Source organism: Benincasa hispida, chromosome 9 (genome assembly GCF_009727055.1).
Source record: "Benincasa hispida cultivar B227 chromosome 9, ASM972705v1, whole genome shotgun sequence".
In the NCBI taxonomy this organism is placed as follows: Eukaryota; Viridiplantae; Streptophyta; class Magnoliopsida; order Cucurbitales; family Cucurbitaceae; genus Benincasa; species Benincasa hispida.
Window position 1 is genome coordinate 65,284,231 of NC_052357.1, and position 25,436 is coordinate 65,309,666.

The following is a 25,436-nucleotide window of genomic DNA, read 5'->3' on the forward strand; positions in this document are numbered from 1 at the left end:
TCTCACATATGCAGATCAAAGGATAATCCTGAATAAACAGGAATTCATAATTAGCTCAGGATTAAGATCGAGTTACCCTAAGTCATTGAATTTGAAATAGTCAGTTTTAACAATAAACGGTCATTATAAAGGAAATTGACTACTTCGAGGTCCGGTCTTATGCAAACTCATTGCTTAGGATGCCCCGACTCACATGTCTCCACATGAATGATCTTAGGATCACATCATTTGTATCAGTATATAAAATGGACCGCATCTAATAGTGTTACCAGGATGAGGTACCCAATCTCATCCCTATACTTATAGACTATTTTGACTATATACTAAAACTCGATCCTCTTTTATGTCGCCACATAAAGTTAAAATATTCATATTATAGCTCGTTTATTGGATTTTTATAACAGGATGCAATATTAATAACAATTTGTTAAATAAAATACTTAATAATACTTTTATTAATAAATAGAATATGTTGACAATATTTACAAATTGCGAGTTTAGGACATTTCCAACTGTTTTGTTAGATCTTGGTAAATGGAGAAATTTTGGTTTTTGGTTGAATGCCCACTTAATTTTTGAACTAAATCGTGCTTGCCCACAATATTTTGCCTGTAGATTGAGGTTGGTGTGAAATTAATTTGTTGTATAGCGGGTCGATTTTGTTGGCGGTTTCGAAATAGTTTGGGTAAGCATTTGGGCATTTAAATTTTTGGAAACCATCGAGGGTTGTGATAAATTGGGTATTATGGAATTGAGTCCAAAGACATAAAATTTAGTTATTTGGGTTGGAACTGAATGTTGTGTTTTTGTGTTAGGAACGCTAATTTGAGTTGTCGTTGGTGGTTGATTGCTTGAATTAATTTTGGAATTTCGACTCGAGGTAAGTAATCTTACTACTGGAACTGCTTGTGTGCCAGGCAATGTAAATTTAGCTTTCATTTGAGGATTCTAAGGTTGACTGTATTGAATTACATGAGAGTTGCTCTGTTTATGTATGCAAAAAAATGTTATGAATGCTAGCATGAATTATGTACAATTATTTATATAAGTGACTGGACGAACTGTGGACATGATGATTTTACTTACATGTTGTGGGACTATGTTTATGACGCATGTTATATGTATGATTAATGATAATTGCACTTACCGCTAGTTAGTTACCCACTAGAAGTGGTGACCTCCTTCGAGATTAACCAGAGGTTGTGTCTCCTTCAGGATTCACTAGAGGTTGTGTCTCCTTCAGGATTCACTAGATGTGGTGTTTCCTTTGGGATTCACCAAAGGTTGTGTCTCCTTCGAGATTCATTAGATGTGGTTTTCCTTCGAAATTTACCAGAGGTTATGTTTCCTTTAGGATTCATTAGAGGTCGTGGGTACAGAAGCTACGGTAGGGTAGATTCAACTATTCACTTATTTATTGTTCCATAAATTCAGAGGATTATGTATGTTCCACTAGAGGATGGCATCTAGAGGATATAGGTGCTTAGCCTGACCCTGGTATTGGGGTTACTTACTGAGTTTTTTATATTCATCCTTTCCATGTTTTATTTTTTAGGTAAGGATAAAGATGGGCCGACAAATGACAAGCGGAATCTGTGATCGAGCTACTGGGACCAGTCATATGCTTCCATTCATGTTTTCAAGATTTTTCCTATATTTTAGTTTCTATATTTAAAACTCATAGTTTTGTTATTTGCATTTTTTACTTTTAAGGAAGTTTTCTAGATTGGTTTTATGACTTTGTTGTAGGTACCCAGTGACTTGGATTTAAATTATTTAGTTTTAATGAAATTATTTAATTTACGTCATTTATTAGATTTTTATTAAGCTATGAAAAGGTGTCGTTTTGAATTCCATGCATGTATGCTTATAATAACAGCCTAGCTTGAGTCCTAGGGAGTTGGATCATTACACAGAACCTGGAGTGGTCATCCGTGGAAAGAAGGTGATGTAAAATAGAAACATCATGAAAGAAATCTACACATTTTTGGATTAGTTTTTGTTCATAAATTTTATCGTGGAGACCTATAATTCATGCAAATTTGATGAGTGTTGACATTGAAAGGTTTTCACATTTGACTTGCTAGGTATATTATGGGCATCCTTCCTCTTAGTAAAAATTTTGTTCTCAAGGTATCTTCTCTTTTGCACATAATCTATTCATTAGTCATTACTATTAAAGTGTTGAATGAGATTCAACAATTGAGCTTATTTTATAAAGTATTTGAATCAAACTTATTGGTTTTGAAACATTAGGGGCCTTCATAACCATTATTTACTTCAATATGACAAATCATTAGAATATTTGTGATATATCTTAGTTTCGTGTAAATTTATTATCCTTGAGTATTGACTTATTGTACATTACTTCATCCTTCGAATGTCAAGTCAAATTTTAGACAATACCATACTTGGTGCTATTTTCCTCTTTTCCTCCAAAAAAAAAAAAAAAACCCACATCCAGAGGTTTCTACTCTACCTCTTTTTTTATTTGATTCTTGTAAACGAGAAGTTTAGGGTTTTATGTTTGTTGGTTTGATTTATTGGGTGTTTGAACTCTTTGTTTAGTTTGAAGCTCTGATTTATTGGGTGAAGATTAATTGAGTTTTTTTTTACTGTCATTTACCATTTATTTCTTTCTTTCTTTCTTTCTTTTTCTATTGAAGATTTGGATCTTTTTCAGTTGTTTCTACTCTAATCTTTGTTACTTTTTTCGTAGAAAAATGATTGAATGGTTTGGAGTTGATTTTTGTTGAAGCCTATTTTGGAGGTTTAGTATAGGAGTGGTAAAAGATCAAGTGGTTAGCTAGGCTTTTGGATGTGTTTGGATTTCAAACTAGTTGAGGTTATTGAACTAAATTCTAGTGGCTAGGGATTTGTATGAATTGGCTCGAGATTCTCGTGTTATGTGTTTGGAATAGAAATTTAGTATGTGAAATTTGATGGAGTGTATTCAGTTTCTGAATCTTTTAATCTTTGAAATAGTAGTTTGAATTGTGATTTTATTTAGTTTTTATTAATAACAGGATTAAATTTAGGTTAAATTAATTCAAAATCCACTTGTATTACATGTCTAATTTTATAATGTCTTTAATATTTTGAAGTGTTATTTTTATCCTCGAACTTTTAATTTGTTAGAAAATAAGATTTCCCTGTAATTGAAATATTTAAATTCTTGACAATCATAATATATCATAGACATGAAGATGTGATGCGCTTAAAGAAAATTTTGTCTAATTTGACATGACATGACTAGGGTTGGCAACGGGGCCGGGATAGGACGATGGAGGACTCCCCATCCCCGTCCTCGTGGGGTATTTCCCCCATCCCACTAGGGAAACAGGTCCCACAAGGACCCATTCTCGTTTATATATATATATTAAAAAATAAAAAATTTAATCAAGGATGGAGACGTGGAGACGGGGTGGGGATACCTTCCCCGTCCTCGCCTCCGATCGAGGACTCGGTTAGAATTCTCGAGTTGGGGATCTGACCTCACGAGAATTTTTATTAACTCTAGACATGATTAACAAATGCAAGAAGTTATATGCTTAATATGTCTGATTTATAATTTGTTTGATAAAATGATTGGTAAGAATCTTATTTGATGATTCTCTATAATGGATGATAAACCATGAATCTTATGAAATCATTGGGGATGTGTGACTATTTTTCTTTCCAAATAAAATTGGTGAAATTTCTCCTTCTTGGTTTGTATGATCAGTCTCACTTGCTCTGTTCCTTCTCCTCCATTTTTGATTGCTAGTGCAATCAATGAAGGAAAGACTGTTTTGGAAGTAATCATTTTCAGACTGTTGTCAAAGAGGCTAGAAGGGTATTGCAATGGTGAATCAGGCTTCATTCTTGAAGGAATTCCAAGAACAATCTACTTAAATAGGTAAGGGCTTCCATTTTTTTCATAATTTGTGAAGTTTTGGTGTACAAATCTCTGATTAATTGATGTTTTCTTGGTTGATCTACTATATTGATTTATTATTTTCAATTGGGTGTAACTGGAGCAGCAATTTCTACTATTGTATCTCAGTATATTTATTTCTATTCGATCTTCTTCCTCTATTTTTTTTTTAAAATCAATACCTTCCAAACTTATCAAGATTCGGAAACTTGAAGAGGATTTATGGACGTTTGGAATGAAAATAAAGTAGCACAAGGACAACAATACTTTTTTCCGAACTCGAAAAAAAAATTAGATGAATCAACCTCTATTTGCAAGGTGCTTTTATCTATAATTGTGGGATAGTGAAGTTCTAAAATTGAGACGAAGGCAATTTAATGTGCTTACAATCTTTTCTATTAGATTTTGTTCAAATGAATTAGGTTATTTTCTATTACTCTTCGCTGAGGATAATATTATGTTCAATTTTTTTTTATTTATTTGTTCAAATTGTTGTTTTATCTACTTTATAGGTGGTAGAATAGTCCTTAGGTTCCAAAAATTACCTCAGAGAAATTTGGGAAGATCTCGTTAAACACTCCCCATTTATCTTTAGCTTATTTTTAGTCAATTAACCATTTTGTAATTAATTTTATTTTGAATACTATTCTTGTGTGTAACTTAGCATATATACTTTGCTTGTTCAATGTAGAATATATATGTGTACTTTATGGTTGATACGTAGGGATTTATTGTCTAAACCATATGAAATTGATTTGGATGAAAAGTATATTTTATCCTGATTTTGGAGTTAAATTATCATCCATTTCCTCTTTTGTGCCTTATTGGGAATTTATGAAAGTAATTAAGATTTTATCGTGTACTACAGGTAAAAGAGAAACATTATTGACAGACATTTAATATCAGACAATAATGACAAAAAGTAGGTGAAAAATCAACATTGAAGATGATATTCGATGTCGGTTAAAAACTGACATTGAAGATAACTAGTATTGAAATCTTGGTCATCTATAATGATGGTTTAAAATTGACATTAAAGACAATTGACATTGAAAACCTATTATAATTTGATATTCAATGTTGGTTTTCAACCAACATTGTACCCCTATAACGTCAGTTTTAAATCGACATTAAAGTTTAGTTTTGTAGTAGTGCTTATCTAAATGAAGACACCCTCTAAGAACTTCAACTTGATGGAGGCCACACCAACAAGAAAATGTAGACATTAAATCATATCATGTTATCCGAAAAAATTGGATGTTGAACCATAACAAAAGAAACATACTAGATATATCATTGTTCGTAAAACCGTATATATATGTGTGTGTTTGTAGAACTTTAATCAACTCGGTAATGTAACTTTATTATTATTATACATTAATATAGTCACGGTACTAGTTTGCGACTATAAATTAGCCCTTTCTCAATTGCACGACTCCACGATTATTAACCTCTAAACCTAAACACTATAACAAAACCAAAGTAATTGCTAATGAAAATAATTTAAATAATTTATTATCTCCTTATGAACCGTCCAAGTTAGTCAAAATGTCATGTCCAAAGTTAAGAGATGAATGCACGTGAAGAAATTAACTATTAAAGGGAAGAAAAACTCGATTCTCAATTTATGCTTATTTAGTGTATTTTATTTTAACGATGATTTTAAGTGTCTTGAAGCTCTCAATATTCTGTCATGATTTTTATTTTAAGGAAGAATATTATTTCTCTTAAGCCAATTCCCTTGACCATTGACTGGAATTTTTTGTTTTATATGTTCTAAAAATTTAAGTTACATAAGTGTAGGTTAGCTGTTCTCTAGATTTGTCAAAGGAAGAAATCAATTTTCATTAAATTTGAAACAAAAATTAGAATAAGTTTTGAAACAAATTCTCGAATTCAAAGAATAATTATGATTTGTTACAGGTCATCACATATTAGAATTTTAAGTACAAAAAAATGATCGTCATATGAGGATCAGAAAAGTATAAGAAACGGGTCAATAGACCAAGGGAAGAAAAGACCAAGAGATCAAAGACCCAACTTTCTCGCTTCGGCTTTGGCGGTAAGCTTCCCTTGGCTCTTGAGGGCCCACTTCCTATGGGTTGTAATCTTTATCCCCTATAGCCAGCCTGAATCAACTTTTTCCCGTTGAAATCCCAAATCTATCACACTATAAATCTCGATCATAGGCATATTCAAAATATTTCTTCTATGATTTCTATCTTGTATTGGAGGTGTTATGGTAGACACCACTCCGATGTTTTCTCTTTCTGTCTTTTCCAAATATTATATATTCACTATAAAAGTTTTGTGTTCAAATTTTGCCATCAATATACTTTTTCAACGATTTTAAACTAGCTAGTTTTTAAGTTTTTCTTTAAGAAATAAGATTAAAAAGAAGGGATAGCACCGACTCTCGTTGTCTTTAAAAAAAGTTTGTATATAATGCATCTCAAAGTTCTATTTGAATTTTGGTTGAGTTTATTTTTATTGAATTTGTTTGGGTTCAACCTCTAAAATTTTTTAAAATAGTCCACATAAATGGCTAAAACTAAATAGACAAATTTGGAAAATAGTTTACTATAGAAAATAAATGTTTATGAAAATAGCTCAAAGTTGTTCTTTAACATAATATTTGAATCGTGACGCAATAACATTATCTCGGAGTGTATTTTTCAACTTTAACTCAATATAAATATTTTTTTTAAAAGATTATTGGGAAAGAGAGAGGAACATTGATACAAATTTATTAAAATAAGGGTAAGATATTTGGAGCTAGGTTTCAAAATGTTTTACTTTTAGTCTTTAAATCTTAACTTTAATTTTGTCCCTAGGTTCCAATTTACTTTTTTATTTTTAAAATTTGTATGTTAAGGTTTATTAATTGATTTTTTAAATAACTTTGAAGTAAAATGTTAGTGAAACTTAATTGATTATAATTTTTTTTAATTAATTAAAAGACATTGACACTAATTAAAAATGGAAAGTGAGTATTTAGTAAAAAAAAATGAGGTTAAAAGTGTAAATCTTAAAACATAATGATTAAATTAAAACACACAACGAGAAAAATAGTTTTGAGTGACGAATAAAATGTGTTGTTAAAAGCGTTAAAATGCCACTAAAAGTATTAGCAATGCGTAGAGGCGTGTCATTGTGAATGTTGTGGTAGTTGCGTAGTTAAAAGTTTTAGTGATGCATTTTAGTACGCGCCGCTAAAACATGATTTTTACAGATGTTAACGCATTACTAAAAGCGTACTTTTAGCAACGCACAATTTGTTGCTATTTGCGTTATATAGTGACGTGACAAGTTTGTCTTTAAAAGTTAAGTTTTAGTGATGTATAAGACTACTGCTAAATTTGAATTATATGGTCATCTCACTACAAGCATCTTTTGCGACATTGACAAGCGTTAGTAAATATTTTTATTGAATAAAAAATAATGCTCAAATTAATGTGTGAACTTGTTACAAGATCTAAAATGTAGTAATCTTTTAAACATTTTAAAAATTGACTAGTCATTTTAAATCAAAACAAAAAGTTAATGAAGATGCACACATTCCCAAACATCAAAACACTATCATTGAAACAAAATAGAATACCAACTTGATCAAAGTTTGGATGACAAAAATTCCAGTGTAATATCAACCCACTTTAATCATTTCCTAAATGAGCTTAAAGTTATCAAAATTAGTACCAACACTAGCTATCACAAGTTTACATAACAAAAATTGTGATGTAAGGTTGAAGCACAAAAGATCGGTCTGAAACAAAAATATAAATTACCCCAAAATTCTTTACATTTTGATATGGATTGAACTTTGTGAAATTTCGTACTAGCTTGTCACCATCAAAACATAAAATCTGGCATATAAAAATTGAAATATGTAAGCATATTAGAATAACAAATTGAAGTAGAGGACATAATTACATTCACAAAATCCAATTTCTTACCAACTATATGAAAACCATGCTCAATATTGCAAAGGTTAACAAACCTCATTAACATAGAAACTATTATAAAATGATCATCAAAATAACTATTATAAAATGATAATCTTCCCAAAATGCGTAAAAGATTCAACAGATTCTTTCATACTTACTCTCTGTTTTTAAAGTTGATGTCTATTAACTATTTATTTATTTTTTAAATTATAAATTGAAAATTAAAATTTAATTTTACTAATAAAAATATGTAAACAGCTCAGCGTGTTTCCGGAACTTTAACGCTACCTGGGGGGAAAACATAAAACATCGAAAGCATGAGCTAATGCCCAGTGAGTGGTAATTGAATATAAACATAAGTTATTGCTTTCTAAATCATCAATAAAAGTAACTAAATCATTCAATAAAACATTGGCCAAGTATAAAAGATTCAATAGCATCTCAAACACGTGCTAATAAAACAGTGGCATGATCAACTCTCATAAGCACATGTTAAAGCATTCAATCGTTATTAAAAAAAAAACCACACCAACTCTGTACCCAAATACTCGTTTACAACGGCGGGTTACTCTGGACAAAGAATTCCCCCCGCGGTGTAAACCAAATCACAAGGTCATACGTGCACGCAGAGCTGCCTCAAAGGGCTAAGCATAGATACACACCACAGGTTCAGGTTACTCTGGGACTCCCCGGTATACTCTGGCCACATCTGACCCTGGTGGTAGCCCCCTGATAGCCTACGGTGGCGCTACAGGCGCAGGTTGCCTCTAGATTTTCCCCCTGTTATACTCTGCCCATCTGATGAGCCCCTGATCGCCTAGCATACTACTGAATCATCATTTCAGTAGCATATGGGAACATAACCATCTTCGGTACATAGAATCGGTAGTTTGAAAACCATTTCCACAAACCCATTCAACAACATTGAATTCCACCATCAAGAGTTTTCATAAAAACCATACAAAATCACAAGTATGTAAACTCTGATTCAAACTACATTTTGATAAATCAAGATTGTATAAAAACCATCGAGAGTTTAGAAATCATGATTTAAACATTTTTAAATATCAGTCAAGTAAAACAGATCATGGCCATCACATTTCATAAATAAACCACTCACAATCACTGGCACGAAGCTCCTTGGGTTGTAAGCCTTTCCAACCTCAATTTGACCTGAAATAAGTCCCAAGGTTACTAGACACTCACGATAGGTAAAATCAACCCAAAACAGCCCATAGTGATTCAATGTAACCACTTGAATTCATTTTAACAACCTAAACATTCACATTTTGCTCTTTAAGTCCGTTTTCCTCACATTACCCAAAATGGCCCAAGAATCAGTTTTTAATTCAAAAGTATTCATTCTAGGGTCAAAATATCAAGAAATTATTATTGGATTCAAAAATGCTCACCAACACCCAAAATACTAAAAAAAGCAATTGGGCACTAGAAATGGGGATGGGCGCGGGCTGTGGGCGTGGGTGGTCGAGGCTGGCCTGGGTGGGCAGGGCTAACAGGCTGAGGCGTGCTGGCACGAAAGGAGGCACGCTGGGGGCTGGCAGCCTTAGGGGGTGGTTGGCCTGCTGCTACTCTGTTCGAGAAAACACTGGTTTTCACTTTAACCAACTTTTACCCACACTTAAAGCGAAATTTGCACATACTTCCTTCATGAAATATGTAATTAATACCTTTAACTAACTAAACTCAAAATTACAGCTCTTACATCGTATTTCAGAGCTCATAATCTCTCATGACTATGACACCTTACTCGGATTTTTCCAGTTTCTGAGCAATCTTCACTATTTTCACAATTTCTTCAGTTTTCGATCCCCAAATCACTCGACTAGCCCTAGAATAGATTCACAACTCAATAATCTTTAATCTAGTTTAAATATGGAGGCTTTTGCACCGAGTATTTTGGAAGAACCATCACATTCTTTAGACCCTAATTTATGGCCGAAGCTGCACACTTTTTCCTCCAATCAAAGTCCTCCACCCACTGCTTGTTTGCCCTACTATGTGGCTTTTTCTTTATTATCCTTATCCTTTGTAGCCTTACCAGACTTATCAAGTTAAATTAATTTTAGATTTTAGCAAATTAATCCAATAATGTTTTTTAAAAAAAAAACAAACAACTCCATGCCCCTCTCGGCTAACTTGCATTTCCTACAAATTTGTTCTTTCTTTCCTTATAACCCTTAGCCAATAACAATCATGTTCTCTATACAAGTGCCCAATCATGAAAAATTGTTCCAATAATAACATGTATTAATACATTTCTAAAAGAACTTGCATTTGTTAAGTAATTTCCAACTTTCATTCCAACACTTAAAATTAGAACTTTCTTAGGTCATACAATCCAAGTTATTCATTTAGGTACATAAGCTCACTTATCTAGGTCGATGCTAAGCATAAACAAGAGAAAAAGGGACAAGGGCTTACAAGTCAGTACCCCTTTTTGTGAATTTCGTCCTCAAAATTCAGCAGAAAGTCATCAAGAGAAAAAATGAGGATATTTGGCTCTCATTTGTTGTTTGCGCCAAGTTGCTTCTTCCACTGCAGGGTGTCTCCACAACACTTTGACTAGTGGAATCATCTTGTTCCTCAATACCTGCTCCTTCCTATCTATGATTTGTATAGGTTCTTCTTCATAGGACAAATTTTTCTTAAGTTGCAATGGTTGTGATTCTAGAACATGAGATGGGTCTGATATATATTTACGCAATATTGACACATGGAAGACATCATGTATCCTGGAAAGCTCCATTGGCAATGCCAAACGGTAGGCTGATGGCATACAAGGACCATCAAAATAACTGGGAGGGGAATTGAAAAGCACAGCCATCTTCAATCAACAATATCAAAACATTTCTAAATTCCTAATATTAAAAGAAAGAGAAAAAAAGGAACATTTCCAAATTTCTAACATCAATTTCAGAACAAATACTTCAAAGTACAACCATCTTCTATACATAAAATAACTCATTTTCTTAGAAGTCATGATCACTATATCAACAAAAGCAAACAAACCCCATTAACATAGAAACAACCATAAAAGGACCAACAAAATAACTATCATTTGAATATTTAAAACATAAAGACTACTATAACTGTAGGATAATCAAAGCATTTTAGTACAATTAATCTAATCCAACACTTTAACAAACTAAAATTGTATGAAGGGTCTTGTGAATATTACCTTTTAACTATCATTTGATTGTTCCGAACTCCTTTCTGTGTTAGATGTTCCTTCTCGAGTTGTCAATCTTCTTAAGATTTCATCAACCACGGTTTCTTGTGATTCAACTACACTTTACAAATGTTCAACTTGAGTATTTATTTCTTTAGCATGCTGATAACTTGCATCATTCCTAGCATGTCTAGGTCTTAGTCCCCAACCTTTGCCCTTCACATGCCTCGACCATTTACCCAACACTCGTTCATAGATTTCTCTATCTTTAATAGGTGCATTTGCTTCTTCTGAAATTGTTTTTAATGCCATCATCTCATCCTATAAAATAAATATGTCATAGCATTATTATGGTATAAAATAAGAAAGAAAATATATAAACACAAAAGTTTACTTACATATTTCTTTTTTGCCTCATCATTCACCCATCTCTTCTTTGCATTAGAATGAGTGTGCTTGAATAATTCAATATCACTTAACTCCTTACCATCTTCTAATTCCTGCATATTATGACAAAAGTTATAAAATAAGAAATATTGATTATGGATATAAGAATGAAATACATACCTTTCTTTTTTTTATGGCGTAAAAATGTCGAAATGCCACCTCATGAGTGAGTGCAAGAGCAGCTCGAGCCTTAATATTTGCCTTAGAAATATGCTTAAAGTCTTCTCTTTCCTATCGATCACATAAATAGTTCCAATCTGAATCTCTTGCCACTCGTTTGTCACGGTGTTTTCGTGCTTCAGCTGGAAAGTTATACTGTTTTTATGTTTTGTGTAAAGAACAACGAAACTCTCTATGTGGTACACTCATCTCATGTTCAAGATAATCTTGTACTATGTGGTCATCTAAATCCAAAATGAAGTAATTCTAACATTGAAGAACAAACCTTGTTAGTTTTCAATTTATCTAAAAGAAGTATTTTATATTTTAAAAAATACACTTAACTAATTAACTTACTGAAAGTCTGCCTATTATCTCCCTCTTTACCTCTCTAAAGACATTGACTAGATATTCGATCTATTGAATTTATCCAACTACGATCCATAACAAGTACAACTTGAAGTACTTAAATTAGAAATCAAAGTGTTAGAATCTAAGTCTTAGGTACATTGCAAATAGGCAATCAAATTACTAATCAAAGTTAAGTAGATTTTATTAGTGTCAATGTCACATTAAGTGGAAAAAATAATACGTATGATTGAAAACACACTTTTACATTTCCTTACATAACTACCTAACAGATATGACATTTCTCAAAAAAAATCAAAACCACCAAATTCATTGTCTTTCCTTCTTCTCTCTCATTTTGGTTTTTTTCTCCATGGTTGTCGTATGCTACTCTTCAATAGAGCTTTCTCCAAACAAAAATACATAAACAAAAACAAAAATACTTACAAACTTACAAACACAAACGAACTCAATGGAAACCAACTTATCAACCGACACAAGTTATAAGATTATCAAAACTAAGAGGAAAGAATAATAAAATTTTAAACCAATAATTAGGAATTTTAAATCAAATTTTCAGCATTTTAAACCATTCCAAAGAGTTCCAAATTTACAATACTCACCAATCATGTGCCAAAATTCCCAAAATCGATCCTTAAATTTGTTGGCCAGTGGTTTTAACACCCCAAAACCTCCATCTAACTTCGAAACATAGTGAGTATCGGCAAGTTCAAACCAAAATCAAATGGGCATCCAAGATTTTTTAAGAAATCTCACAAACTCTAAGATCTAACTCCAAATCCCAAATTCGGCGAGAAAACTTACAGAGGCGGCGTACAAAGGCTGGGGGCCGACAAGAAAACTTACAAGGAGCGGTGACTGATCGGAGGAGTGACGCGAGCGGAGTAGAGGTGTGGCAGTGACTAGAGGTTGGTCGGAGGAGTGGCGACTGGCATTGAATTTAGGCGACAATGTAAGTTGTAGAGAGAGAGATGGATTTTACGTTTTGACACGAGTTGTGAGAGAGAGGCGGTGGGCTTTCATGTTTTCAAACTGAGGAGGATTTTATTTTATTTTTTTAATTTTAACCTAACCCTAAAAGAAAATATATAAACATATATAATTTTCAAAATTCATTCCTTTTCCCTCTCCAATCCCATATATCGAAATTGTAAAACTCGCACCTTACTTTTTCTTTTTAATTATATTTATTGTTTGAGTTAAACAAAGTAATGGGGTTAAATATTTAAGTTAGATTGGAATTGTGGGTTTTGGGGTAAAGGATAAGTTGAAGAAAGAAAAATGTCTAAGTATGGGAACTTAGCTCTCGGATACTTATTACTTATTAATCTAGCCTTGCAAAAGAAATTTCTTGCTAAATGTTAGTCATAAAGAGTGGTGGTTGAGCATCGAGTAAGCATAAGGCAGGCATCAAGTAAATGTCGCCGAGTGTCGAGTATAAGCGATCGAGGAAGGGTCGAGCATCTGTCTCTTATACACATCTAGATGTGTATAAGAGACAGATATTTATTGGTCGAGCGTCGAGTATAAGAGATCAAGAAAGTGTCGAGCGTTGAGTATGAGCAATCAAGGAAGGGTCGCGCGTCAAGTACGAGCGATCGAGTAAGGAACGTGCATCGAGCAATCCATCTAGCACCGAGTATCTCATCGAGTATCGAGTCCTTCCCATCAAGTATTCAGTAGAGAACCATTGAATTTTCCATCAAGTAATGATCTTTCTCCATCGAGTTTTTCTAGCGAGGATCGAGTTTGCTCGAAACGCTCATTTTAAACTTTTCTTTTAGCTATCCGGACAGATGGTTTAATCTAGGCCCTTAATCTCTACTAGTGGGTGAGGTGGTTTAAGGAGATTTCATGCAAAAAGGGTTGGGTGGTAGTATAAAAGGGAAGAGAAATTCAAGAGCTCGTTTTGGACGATTTCCTCGAGCAAAATAGACGATCTTAGTACTGTTCAAAAGCTCTATGAGTCTAGTTTCTAAAATCGAGCCTTTGGAAGGGAGTTCTCGCAGGAAATAGGGTCGGAGAAGGAAGGGAGAGACGAAGGTTTGTTGTTGGGTTTTTCGGGCACTTGACGAAGAATCAAAGATCTAGGCCAAACCGCTTGGATTCTTAAGCTGAAATTTTAAGGTATTATTGTTATCACCATAAGCAAGTTTTAGAAGAAACTTTTGCAAGATAAGGTCTAAGGTTCGAGTTACATATTTTGGAAGTTAAACCTAGAATCTTTGTTCAAGTAGGGAGTTGTGGTTTAGGGCCATCGTGAGAGTTTTAAAGGCCCAGGTTAAACCACAAGGAGTTTTACGCTGAAACTTTGAGGTAACATTGTTAAAATTTCGAGCATGTTTGAAAAATGAACTTTCTTAAAATGAGTCTTAGTTTTCAAGTTATTGACATTAGAAGTTGAATATGAAAATTGTGGACGAATAAGCAACTTCTTGCTAGCTTGGTTAAAAAGAGTAGTCTAAAAAGGGAGACCGAAATAGTAACTAAAAATTCTTATTCTTATGTGTAGGAGCGACGTCCATTGGAGAGGCCTACCAAGCCTAGGAAAAATCAAGCCTAAAGACCTGTGAGTGACTAAATGTCTTATAAAAAAAATATATAAAAAAGGAGCATGCATTCCAAATGAATTTCATGTTAGGTTTTATAAGTTTTTCAAGCAACTAAAGTTTATATTTATGATTTTAAAGGTTTCCTAGCATTTCTTAAGCATGATGTTTTATGTTATTTAAATGGATTTTACTAATTCTAGCGCATGTTAAGGTTGAATGATAAAGTATTGCAAAACTACATGTTATAATTCGCGAAAACATGTGCATTGAATTATGATAACTCTCTTATGGTAGGAGCTAGGTAAATGCTATGCCTAAAGATTATTGTACTCAATCTTCTATGAATATATGATTCTAATAATCCGGATGCTGAAGGTATAGAAGGTATCCGAGGAAGTACCTAAGGGGTTGACGGTACTTGGTATACTCCACGTGTACATAGGTAGTTCTATATAATGGGACCGTAGTATGGGTCTCCTGGCCATAGTCATTATAATAGGACCGAAGTATGGGTCTCACAGCCATGAATGGACGTTGGGAGCTTAAGCTACGAACGCTCGTTTTCAACTAAGGTTTATTAGTATGTTTGATTATGACCTATGATTAATGTATGATACTACGTAAGTTGCTTGAGATTATTTCCAGCATGTTTATATGTTTATAATAATATGTGTATGAAAGGCTCGAGGAAAACTTCTATGAGTCACTCACTGGGCAACCAGCTCACTATTTTCAAATGTTTTCCTTTTTTTCTAGGTAGCGGTCAGATTCCTCGTGGTTGAACACACTGCTGCTTGCCACTCAAAGCTCAGTTAGGAAGGAAGAAGCTTAGGTTAAGCTTGTTTTGATGTACACATATTTTGAGAGAAGTTTGGGACTTGTGGATTTTATTTTGGGACCCTGTTTCGTTCTTGTGTTATTTGTTGGACCTATGTTTGTTGTCTTTTCGGAATTGTAATTAAGTTGTTTTGCTGGATAAAGTCATAGTAATTTTATTGCTAGGTCGTATTTGCATATTAAGGTTTTAAGCAGGTTTTACTTAAGTTAGACAGCAAGTGCTGGCAAGTAGGTCGATAAATGCTGCTGTCATGTCCTCTTTTGGTTTTAAAGGATAAACTGGGAAGGGATGTGACAAAAATCTTCTTGAATTTTAAATCCCAATCCCTTTTGCCAACAAATTTAAACCAATTATTTATAAAAATTTTAATTTATTTTCTTCCCCAAATTATAAACAATTTCTAAGTCTCCTAATTTTAATTCAACTTCCAAAATTAAATTAAAATTTTGAAATAAAACCAAATTCTCCTTAAATTAAATTAAAATTTTCAAATCCTTCATTCCCAACAAATTAAATTGAATTATCTTCAAATCGATTAATGCACCTCAAATATATCCAAAATTTCAAATCTTCTCTAAATTGAAATAAATTCCTACCAATTAAATTATTTTTGCCTCAAAACTTAAAATAAAATCAAATAATTAAATATAATTAAATTAAAAATTATCCCAAATTTTGGGTTGTTATAAAAACAGTAAAAAGCATGTTAAAGACCTATAGAACCTTAACTAGATATTTTGAAATTGACCCAAACATGTTCAATTTAGAAAAAGTGCAACAATTTTCCTTTAGTAATAGTAAGTTCAATCCCAAAAAATAGAGATGAAAAATAGTAAAAGAGAAAGGCAAGAGAAAGGCTACGTCGCTGATGAAGAGGGAGGGAATGGGAGAAAAGGAGGAAAATGAAAAAACTAAAGATGATTGAGAGGAAAAAAGGAAAAATAGATGTTTTTACCTTTTTAATTATATTTCTTTTTTTTAAAAAAAAAAAAACAAATCTTTTAGTGATGCAGTAATATGTTGCTAAAAACTTTGAACTTGACAGGTTAACATGTCACAAAGATGTATTGCTATAAATTAGCATTTTGCAACATGTTTTAGCTGCGTCAATAAAAAATTGTCACTAAAAATGAATATTCTTGTAGCAACAAACTCAAGTCTTAAATTTATAATATTTTGAAATCTTAGAACTATCATGGTTGGCCTAATTGTAAATTGATCTTATGGTAAATAGAAGGCATGACCTCGATAAGAACCTCTCATGGGTATTCGTAGTGGCCACACTCACGGATATTAAAAAAAACAATTGGAAAACTTAATGACTAATAAAGTTAAAAGTATAACCCATTTTGAAACCTAAAAAGAATGATGTATTTTTATCTTAAAATAACAAAGTAAAATGAGATATTTAACATTAATTCAAATTCAATGGTACACATAAATGGAAAGAAATCTCTTTAGTCCGAATGACATTGTCAATTCCTATTGGTGAAAATTTTGAACTAAACAAATATTGTTTATTTATTTTTTTTTTATTGTTATTAAATTCAAGTATCACCCTTAATAAAAATTTAAAGCCTTTGTTTTCAAATCCAAACCTATCATACTAATAAACTTCTAGAATGTAACTAATACAAATATTTAAATCCTCAAAAAAAAAAAATCCACGTTAATACTTACCCAAAAATTTGATTCCAAAATAAGATCCAAATCCAATAAATAAATAAATATTAAAACACAAATTTTTTATTAAAAGAAATTGATGGTAAACCGAAGGTTTTAGTTGTTAAACAATTGGTTCCATTTTCTCCTCTCTTTGGATTCCCCATTTTAAACAACCAAATTTCCTTCTAAATAAGGTGTTTAATTTTTTTTCTTAATTTCATTTCATAATAACTTTTTATTAATTTATCTAGGGATAGGAGTGCATCCCCAACCCCACCCCATTCTAGTGCCAACCCTACTTCTAAATCAAACATGCAAAATTTTCCATCATTTTCGAGTTAAATTTACTTTTTATAATTTTTCTAAATTAATTTAGATTAAATTGACATTCTATTGCCAACCCTACTTCTAAATCAAACATGCAAAATTTTTCATCATTCTCAAGTTAAATTTACTTTTTATAATTTTTCTGAATTAATTTTGATTAAATTGATTTCAAGCCATTAAAGATGGCATTTCTAAATAATTTTTAACTAGAAAATGCAAATAATTCCTTAAAAAAAATTATTCATATATTTCCTCTTTCTTCATACATTTGATCTACCTCATCCAAAAAAAATAATAGTAAAGGAGGAATCAAAGGAGAGAAAAAGAAAGAGCTTTCTTTTTTTCTTTTTTAATCCTAAAAACTCCGTTGTTCTTTTATCTGCACATTGGACTCTGTGGACGGTGCGATGACGGCGTCAACTGCAGCGTTTCCAATGAACAAAAACTCAAGACCTCTTCTCCTCCCAACAACAAATCCCCTTTCTTCTTTTCTTCAACCAATTTCACCACATTTTCAAACACCGTTACTTCACACGGCAGCCTCAAAACCCCCGTTTGTTGAAACCCAAATTCCTCCTCCGCCTCTCTCAGCAGAATCTCAAACGCCGGATGCCCTAAATACTGCGTCGGTATGACAAATCGCTTTTGTTCTTCCCCTACGCTCACCGCCAAATAACCTTTCGGCACCGCACCCCCGCCGCAGCTTTCCCCGCCGGCCGACGATAACGTCCGTTTTAGAAACTTTATGCTCTTTCCCGCAGGTCCCGCCGCCGTGCCGGACAGTTTGTTGGCTGTCTTCGATGTGTTTGCTAGCTTCCGCCATTTCTTCAGGATCTGTTGAAGCCGTACGATGTCTCTGATTTTGTTGGATTTCTTTGAATTTGAATCCATTGCTCTCTGTTTTGAGGAAAGTGAGGAAGAAGATGGAGATGAAGAGGGGTCGTTTCTGTTCTCGATGCTTTGAATTTATAGGCAGTTTGGAATATTCGGATTTCCAAAAAAACGTAAAATTTTCATTCATTTTAGAGTAATTTTATCCGTATTTTCTGTTGAGATTGCCTAAATCGTCTATGTAAATATTAATATTTAAATTGTTGGTTGTAATTACTATTATATCCATTGTCATCCCTAAAACCACCTTCTTAATTTATTTATTTATATTAGTATTATTTTATTTCAACAATACAAGGGTAGAGATTCCAAACTTGAGTTCACATTTATGTCATTTAATAATTTTCATAGAAATTAATTAATCTGTGGTTTTAAACTAGGTTCTCAATTGAATCCATAATTTCCATCTTCATCTTCATCTTTGCTTGAGTTTAATTTATGTTGATTTTCTAACATATGTAAAAGAAAAAAAAATTACTTTTATAATTTTTTTTTGCATCTTATTTATTATCATATAGTATATACTTATTGTGTCATATTTACCACTTCATTTATTTTAATTGTTTTAAAATAGTTATTATAATAAAGTCATTGGGTTACAAGATTCGAACTACTATATCTTTTTATCACTGAAATCCATATATTGGTTCATCTATGTTTGCTTTTTGACAAATAGTTATAAACATAATTCAATTGATTAATGCATTAGCGATATCATTTCTAATAGATGAAATATATACATTATAATAATGTAGATGTTTTTTTTTTCCTAAAAATATTGCAATTATTTTATTTATTTTTGGGGAAAGGTAAACGAACATGAGTTGGAAGTTGAAAAATCTACTTATTAAATATGTGATTAATTTTCATAATTAAGAGTTTAATAATTAAAATAAGGTCCAAATACTACTTTGATCCCTATATTTTTTGCTTTTATTCATTTTGGTCATTGTATCTTTAAAATGTTCATTTTAGTTCTCATACTTTCAACTTTTGTTCATTTTGATGCTCGTACTTTAAAAAATGTTCACTTTAATCCTTATACTTTAAACTTTTATTCATTTTAATTCTCAAGATTTAAGAGGATAACCATTTTGATTCCTTAAAAATTAAGTAAAAATAGAAATAAAGGGACCAAAATGGTCATTTTTTGAAAGTAGAAGTACCAAAACAAACATATTGAAAGCATAAAGATCAAAATAAATCAAAATTAAAAATAAATGGACTAAAATAAACGTTTTTAAAAATATAGAGACTAAAATGAACCAACAATAAAAATATAGAAATCAAAATAGTATTTAAACCTTAAAATAAAAATGTAGAATGACAAAGTTCATAAACATAATAATAATAAATATTAATACATAGGGGTGCGTTACCGAAGGCTTAAAAAAATGGAGGACTAAAGTGTGACACTTTTGACAGTTATGGCATTTAATCTCTCTTGGCTCCTATTTTCGGTAAAGATAACCCATGTGGGGTTAGCGTATTTAAGACATTAATATATATATCAATAATGACTCGAAAGTCGAACCTCATCAGTCATTTCGTTGCTTAAGCACCAGCGACCTTTTTATAATAGCCGTACACCTGTTTCGTTTTATTATTTTAATCTCAAATCAATCCTACTTGATTGTGTTTATTAATAATATATTATAATTTATTTATATTTTCCTTAAGTCAATTTTCATTTTATACATGCTTCACTAAAAAAAAAAACATTTTATACCAAGGGGAAACAAGAAATATAATCAATTTATTAATCAGCATTATTTGTTTGACAGTCTGTTTTAGTTCTAATGCATCTGATCAGTTGGTTGGATCTTCCTCTTCCTTATTTTATTTTTCTTTAAGGATATGTATGAGAGTAATTTTTTTAGTACAATAAGGAATTGAATGTGAACCGCGTAGTTTTTTATAATTAACACATTCGTATGTCAGTTAAATTATGATCGATTATAAAAGAACGATTAATGTAAACATTTTAAAATTAATTAATTTAATATATTTTTATGTTAATAAAATATATAATCACTTAAAAAATGAAAATTTTTCTATTAAAAGTTAACTTAATTCGATTATTACAAATATTAATAATTTATATTAAATAGCTAAGATGATATAAAATAATAATTGTAAATATATTAAGTCTAAATAATATATTTATATTTAGTAAATAATTAAAATCAATCGTAATGATTAATTGATGTTAATTTATAATTAGTATGTCATATTTATATCGTTTGTCTCTCCATTATAAAAATTCCACTAGTGTGGAGGTGTTAAAAATCCATGTGGAGTGGATTTCACGTTCTTGGATAATTATATCATGTTTTTTAATAAATGAAAATATATGAAATAAACAAGGATATTAAACGTTTATATAAAATATCATAACGAAACTTGAGAAACAAACAACTCCTAAGTATAAACATGCGTTTATTTTTCCATGATAACAATTTATTGTATTAGGATATAAACTAGAAAATCATGAAAGAAATACATATGAACAAATGTTTTTTAGTTTGAGTTTGGTAGAAAGTGTTAAAAGTTTTTTTTATAACCATTTGATTTTTTTTTTAAATTTTCAAATATTAAGCATATAAGTATCCTTTTCACTTTAAAATTTTATATTTTGTTATCTACTTTTAATTCATGTGTTTAAAAATCAAGTAAAATTTTGAAAACTAAGACTTATTTGGTAACCATTTGGTTTTTAATTTTTTGTTTTTGAAAATTAAGTTTATAGATATTATTTTTACCTTCAATTTTTTTCATTTGTTATTTACTTCTCACCAGTGGTTTAAAAAACCAAGTCAATTTTGAAATTTTAAAAATAGTTTTTCTTAAAAATTTATTTTTATTTTTTAAATTTGGCTAAAAATTACTAACAAATATGCAAATCATTTTAAGAAATGGAAAAAAATAGATTTAATTTTCAAAAGCAAAAAAATAAAAAATAAATAAAAAACGAAATAATTACCAAATGAGACTTAAAAATATATTTTCTTAAAAAATATATTTTTAGAGTTTGACTATAAATTCACTCGTTTACTAAGAAATATACCAAAACATAAAAGAAGAATTTGAGAAAAAAAAATCTACCTAATTTTAAAAAAAACTTAGCAAATAACGCGAAATCCATTTGATCTTTCTACGCCTCATTATCTCTATTGCTATATGAATTATAAATTATAAACTTTTTTTTGTGTAGAATTAAATTAAAAATTGAAGTTAAATCTAGCTTTTTTTCTTTTTGGTCAAGTTAAATCTAACTTACAGAAAACTAAATATTAGAGAACAAAGTGTTGGTCTTTTAAATATATATATATATATTGGTAGCAATGGCGTTGGCGTAGCTGGTGGATCCATTTTTGGTTATACTCAAAAATATAAATAATAATAATAAGAAGAAGAAGAATTAATTAAGAAATATGGTTGGTGAAAGAAGCGATGAGTTTGTCAGTTTATGGCAGATTGATTTGGTTCCCAAGAGGAGTCAAAGGCAAAGGAGCCCTCGTACCGTTCCATTGTACTCTCCTTTATTCAAATATTTTAACTGTCCTAACCGCCCTTTGGCCTTCATTTCGATGGAAACCCATGTGATTTTTCTTTTTCTTTTTTTTCTTTTGTTTTATTGTTTCAATTTTCAAGGTTCATTTTCAAATCTCCACCGTTTCGAAATTTTTTCAAATTAAAAATCCGTATTGATTTGACTCTAATTTTTATTTCATTCATAGATTTGAAAAATGTGAATTTTAGATAATGTTTATCAATTTGTAATTAAAATTGACGCAACCATGATGCGTCATAATTGTAAACGTAACTATTTTTTTTTTTTATTTGCATAGAATTATAAATATGTTACATTCTCTATTGTTGTTACCAATTAATTCTAATGGTAACATAAAATATGACAGATTTATAATATTATAGCTTAAAAACAATAATCTCGGTAACGACGACGGTAATAATACCAATTAGTAGGTCCCACGTAATTTCCAAACATGGTTGGATTTATCACTCTTTGTTCGTCAATTAACTTGTATTTTTTTTTTATTACAAATGAAATGAGACTCATTTTTCAAATTACCATCGATTTATTATGCTTCCTCTATGATAAATGTGACCTTAATTTTCATCTAGTTCTTAATTATATATAGAAAAACATTTACTCTTTTAAATCCGAGTTTAGTTTCCGTTGGATTTTTAAATTTTGATATTTGCATTTTTGCTCTTGAGTTTTTATTAATGTTCACTTTGGTATTTGACATTAATTTTCTATTGATTAATTTAAATAATCATGATATAATATTTTTTTGGGGTTAATTTTAATATCAATGACAAATTAATGGCCAAAATAAGATAACATAATTGACATGACATTTTCTTAGAGGTTAAAAGTTTGATCCCTCCAACATTTCGAAACCTGTCATTAGAAAATTTGTTAGTAATACCTTATTATGTACTCATTCAACTCATATCTTAACATGTTAGAAGTTTGAAAATTTTCTTCCCGAGAGAAAAAAAAAGATTAAAAAAATTAAAGTGAATTTTGGATCTGAGTAAAAATATCATATATAAAATTTATTATAAAATTGTATAACCATTCTTATATTTAAACATAAATAAAAATTATTTTTATTTGCTTAAAATTGGTATGTTTTGCTTATTCAATTTTAGTCTCAATATTTTCAATTGGTCAATTTTAGTCTATATACTTTTAATAAATCTTAAATTTAGTCCCTCATAGTTAAATTTTACCAAACTTGATTAAATAATAATGACATTTTTTATGCATAGAAATATAATATGTGAATATATTTTGCAATTTATAGTAAAATGCTAATGAATAATATTTTTCTTTTAAAAAAAAACTATCATTGAGGATTAAATTCATGAGTTATTAAAATACATGAACTAAAATAAGACAATTGAAAGTTAAAGATTAAGATTAAAGTATAAGAACAAAAATGATATTTTATTTATTTAATGGCAACGGACTAAACTGTATCATTTTACCTTGTGCGGAATACACTGTTTTGTCATGCGTTTCTGTTTTTTCAAAATTTAATTCACTTTTTTTTGTTCTTTTAATTTATAAATGGTCTCTCATCATTTGATGCCATTTGTCATTTCCATAATAGACGTAATTAAAATAAAAACTCTTCATAATATGACGCAATTGAACCTTGTTTGGCTCTATAAAGGCATGGTCCTAATATTAGAGAACTTATGATATAAAAAAAATCGAAATATTGAAATTGCAAATATAATAATCAGGTGAATAAAATATTAGCATGTATAATATAATGTAAATAAATTTATCAACAATAGAATCAATCACTAATAAAATTGATAGAGCCTATCATTACTATATTTACCATCCTTATTTTAAAAGTCCTACTTAATACATTTACTTTTAAATTTTTAAACATGGGGCAAATATCTAGAGAATCTAAAATGCATGGGACATGATGGATAATTAAAGTCCACTGCCACAATTAAATTAAAGTACTATAAGAAATAATAAAATGAAAAAATACGATAAATAAATAAATTAGTAATTTACATTTTATAATATCTCAATTCACGGATTTATTACAATTTATCTATATTAGAATGAAAATTTCTTATAAATAGAAAAATTCCGAAAATATTTACACTTTATAACAAAAAATTTCATAAGTGTTTTTGTACTATTAAAACTTTTGCTATAAAGTATATATATTAGATCCTATATTTAAAAATGTCTAATTTCACTCATTGTATTTTTAATAAAATTTAAAACTAATGTAAGCAATTAGTTAAGTATTAATTTTTTTTTGAAAAAGAATATTGACTATCATTTCTTTTATAAGTTGTAAAAATATATTCACGTAGTACTTTTTCTGGCATGAAAATTATTATAATTATCTTTTAACAATTTTGATAAAAAGTAATTCTAATTACTAAATCAATAAAGTACATACTTCACTTAAAGTAAATGGAATGAAACCTAAAAAACACTATATTAAGTCTTAACCAAAATAAATATTTTTTCCAAAGAAAAAAACTTAAATAAATATCTTAAAGTTCAATAATTTCAACCAAGAAAAAGCTATATTAATATAGTATTGTCTTTTTCCTTCCGCCTCGTCAATTTTATTTTATGTCATTTCTCGTGATTCACTAACATGCATGTTCTTTTTTCCTCTCTTTTTTACTATTCTTCAAACTAAAGCTTAATAAAAGTAAGACAAATTCAATATTTATTACATAAAATTATATCTGAGAATGATTTTAACATGGTTAAAATCACTTTTGTTATGTTCAAAAGTACTCCCAAACATTTCCTAAAAATATATTTTGAGTCTAAATTAGAAAAATCACTTATCATTTTTAAAATCACTATGAGATATATTTTTGATGATTCAAAACAACATTTGATAAAATGTAAACGGGACACTTGCAAGAAGGGAAAAATAAGTTACATTAATTAAATGCATTGCTCACATATTTATTGTTTACAAAAATGGTAAAAAGGAAGTCTAACGATGAACAAAAGATGTAAAATATCGCAAATGTCCTCACTACTTATACATCTTTGATACACTTGATATACTACTGATATGCTTAATAATGTGCACTTGACCGATATACCTGTCAATTGTACACTCGCTTATACTGTTATACATTTGATTGATATGCTTGATAATGATGCAATTGATCAATAAATTACTGATAAATTAGTGAATCAGCTTCACACCATCTGGTGCTAGCCATCGCTTCACTTCCCTATCGTTTACCTCTGTCGATCGCCAGTCATCGCTTTTCTCTCTCTATTAATTGGTTATTTAAGACAAATATGAAATAAAAAATAATTAAAAATCTAAATTTCAAGATTTTGCCATATTTGCAAAAATATCAAATATGAGTGATACACTTATAAAATAATATATTTAAATCGACACTCATTGCAATTTTCCAATGTAAATCGCATTTAAATATATAAAACTAAATACTAAATTAATTTTGAATGGTTAAAGACATGTTTCGAAATAATTTTGAGCGTGATAAAGATGGTTTTAACAATTTTAAAATCATTTTCAAACATACACTTAATCATTGGAAATTAATTTAATATTTAATTTTACAT

At 30.2% G+C, this 25,436-nt stretch overlaps 1 protein-coding gene across 1 annotated transcript; it reads right to left on the reverse strand.

Annotated features, from left to right (window-relative positions):
* Positions 1 to 17,663: 17,663 nt before the first annotated feature.
* LOC120086915 (auxin-responsive protein SAUR50) lies at positions 17,664 to 18,463 on the reverse strand. Its single transcript, XM_039043724.1, has one exon. The coding sequence runs from the start codon at positions 18,296 to 18,298 to the stop codon at positions 17,783 to 17,785; it is 516 nt and encodes a 171-aa protein (XP_038899652.1). The 5' UTR covers positions 18,299 to 18,463; the 3' UTR covers positions 17,664 to 17,782.
* Positions 18,464 to 25,436: the final 6,973 nt, after the last annotated feature.

Excerpts from the sequence above, each read along its gene's own strand:
- LOC120086915 (XM_039043724.1), bottom strand. The coding sequence starts at position 18,298 with ATGGATTCAAATTCAAAGAAATCCAACAAAATCAGAGACATCGTACGG.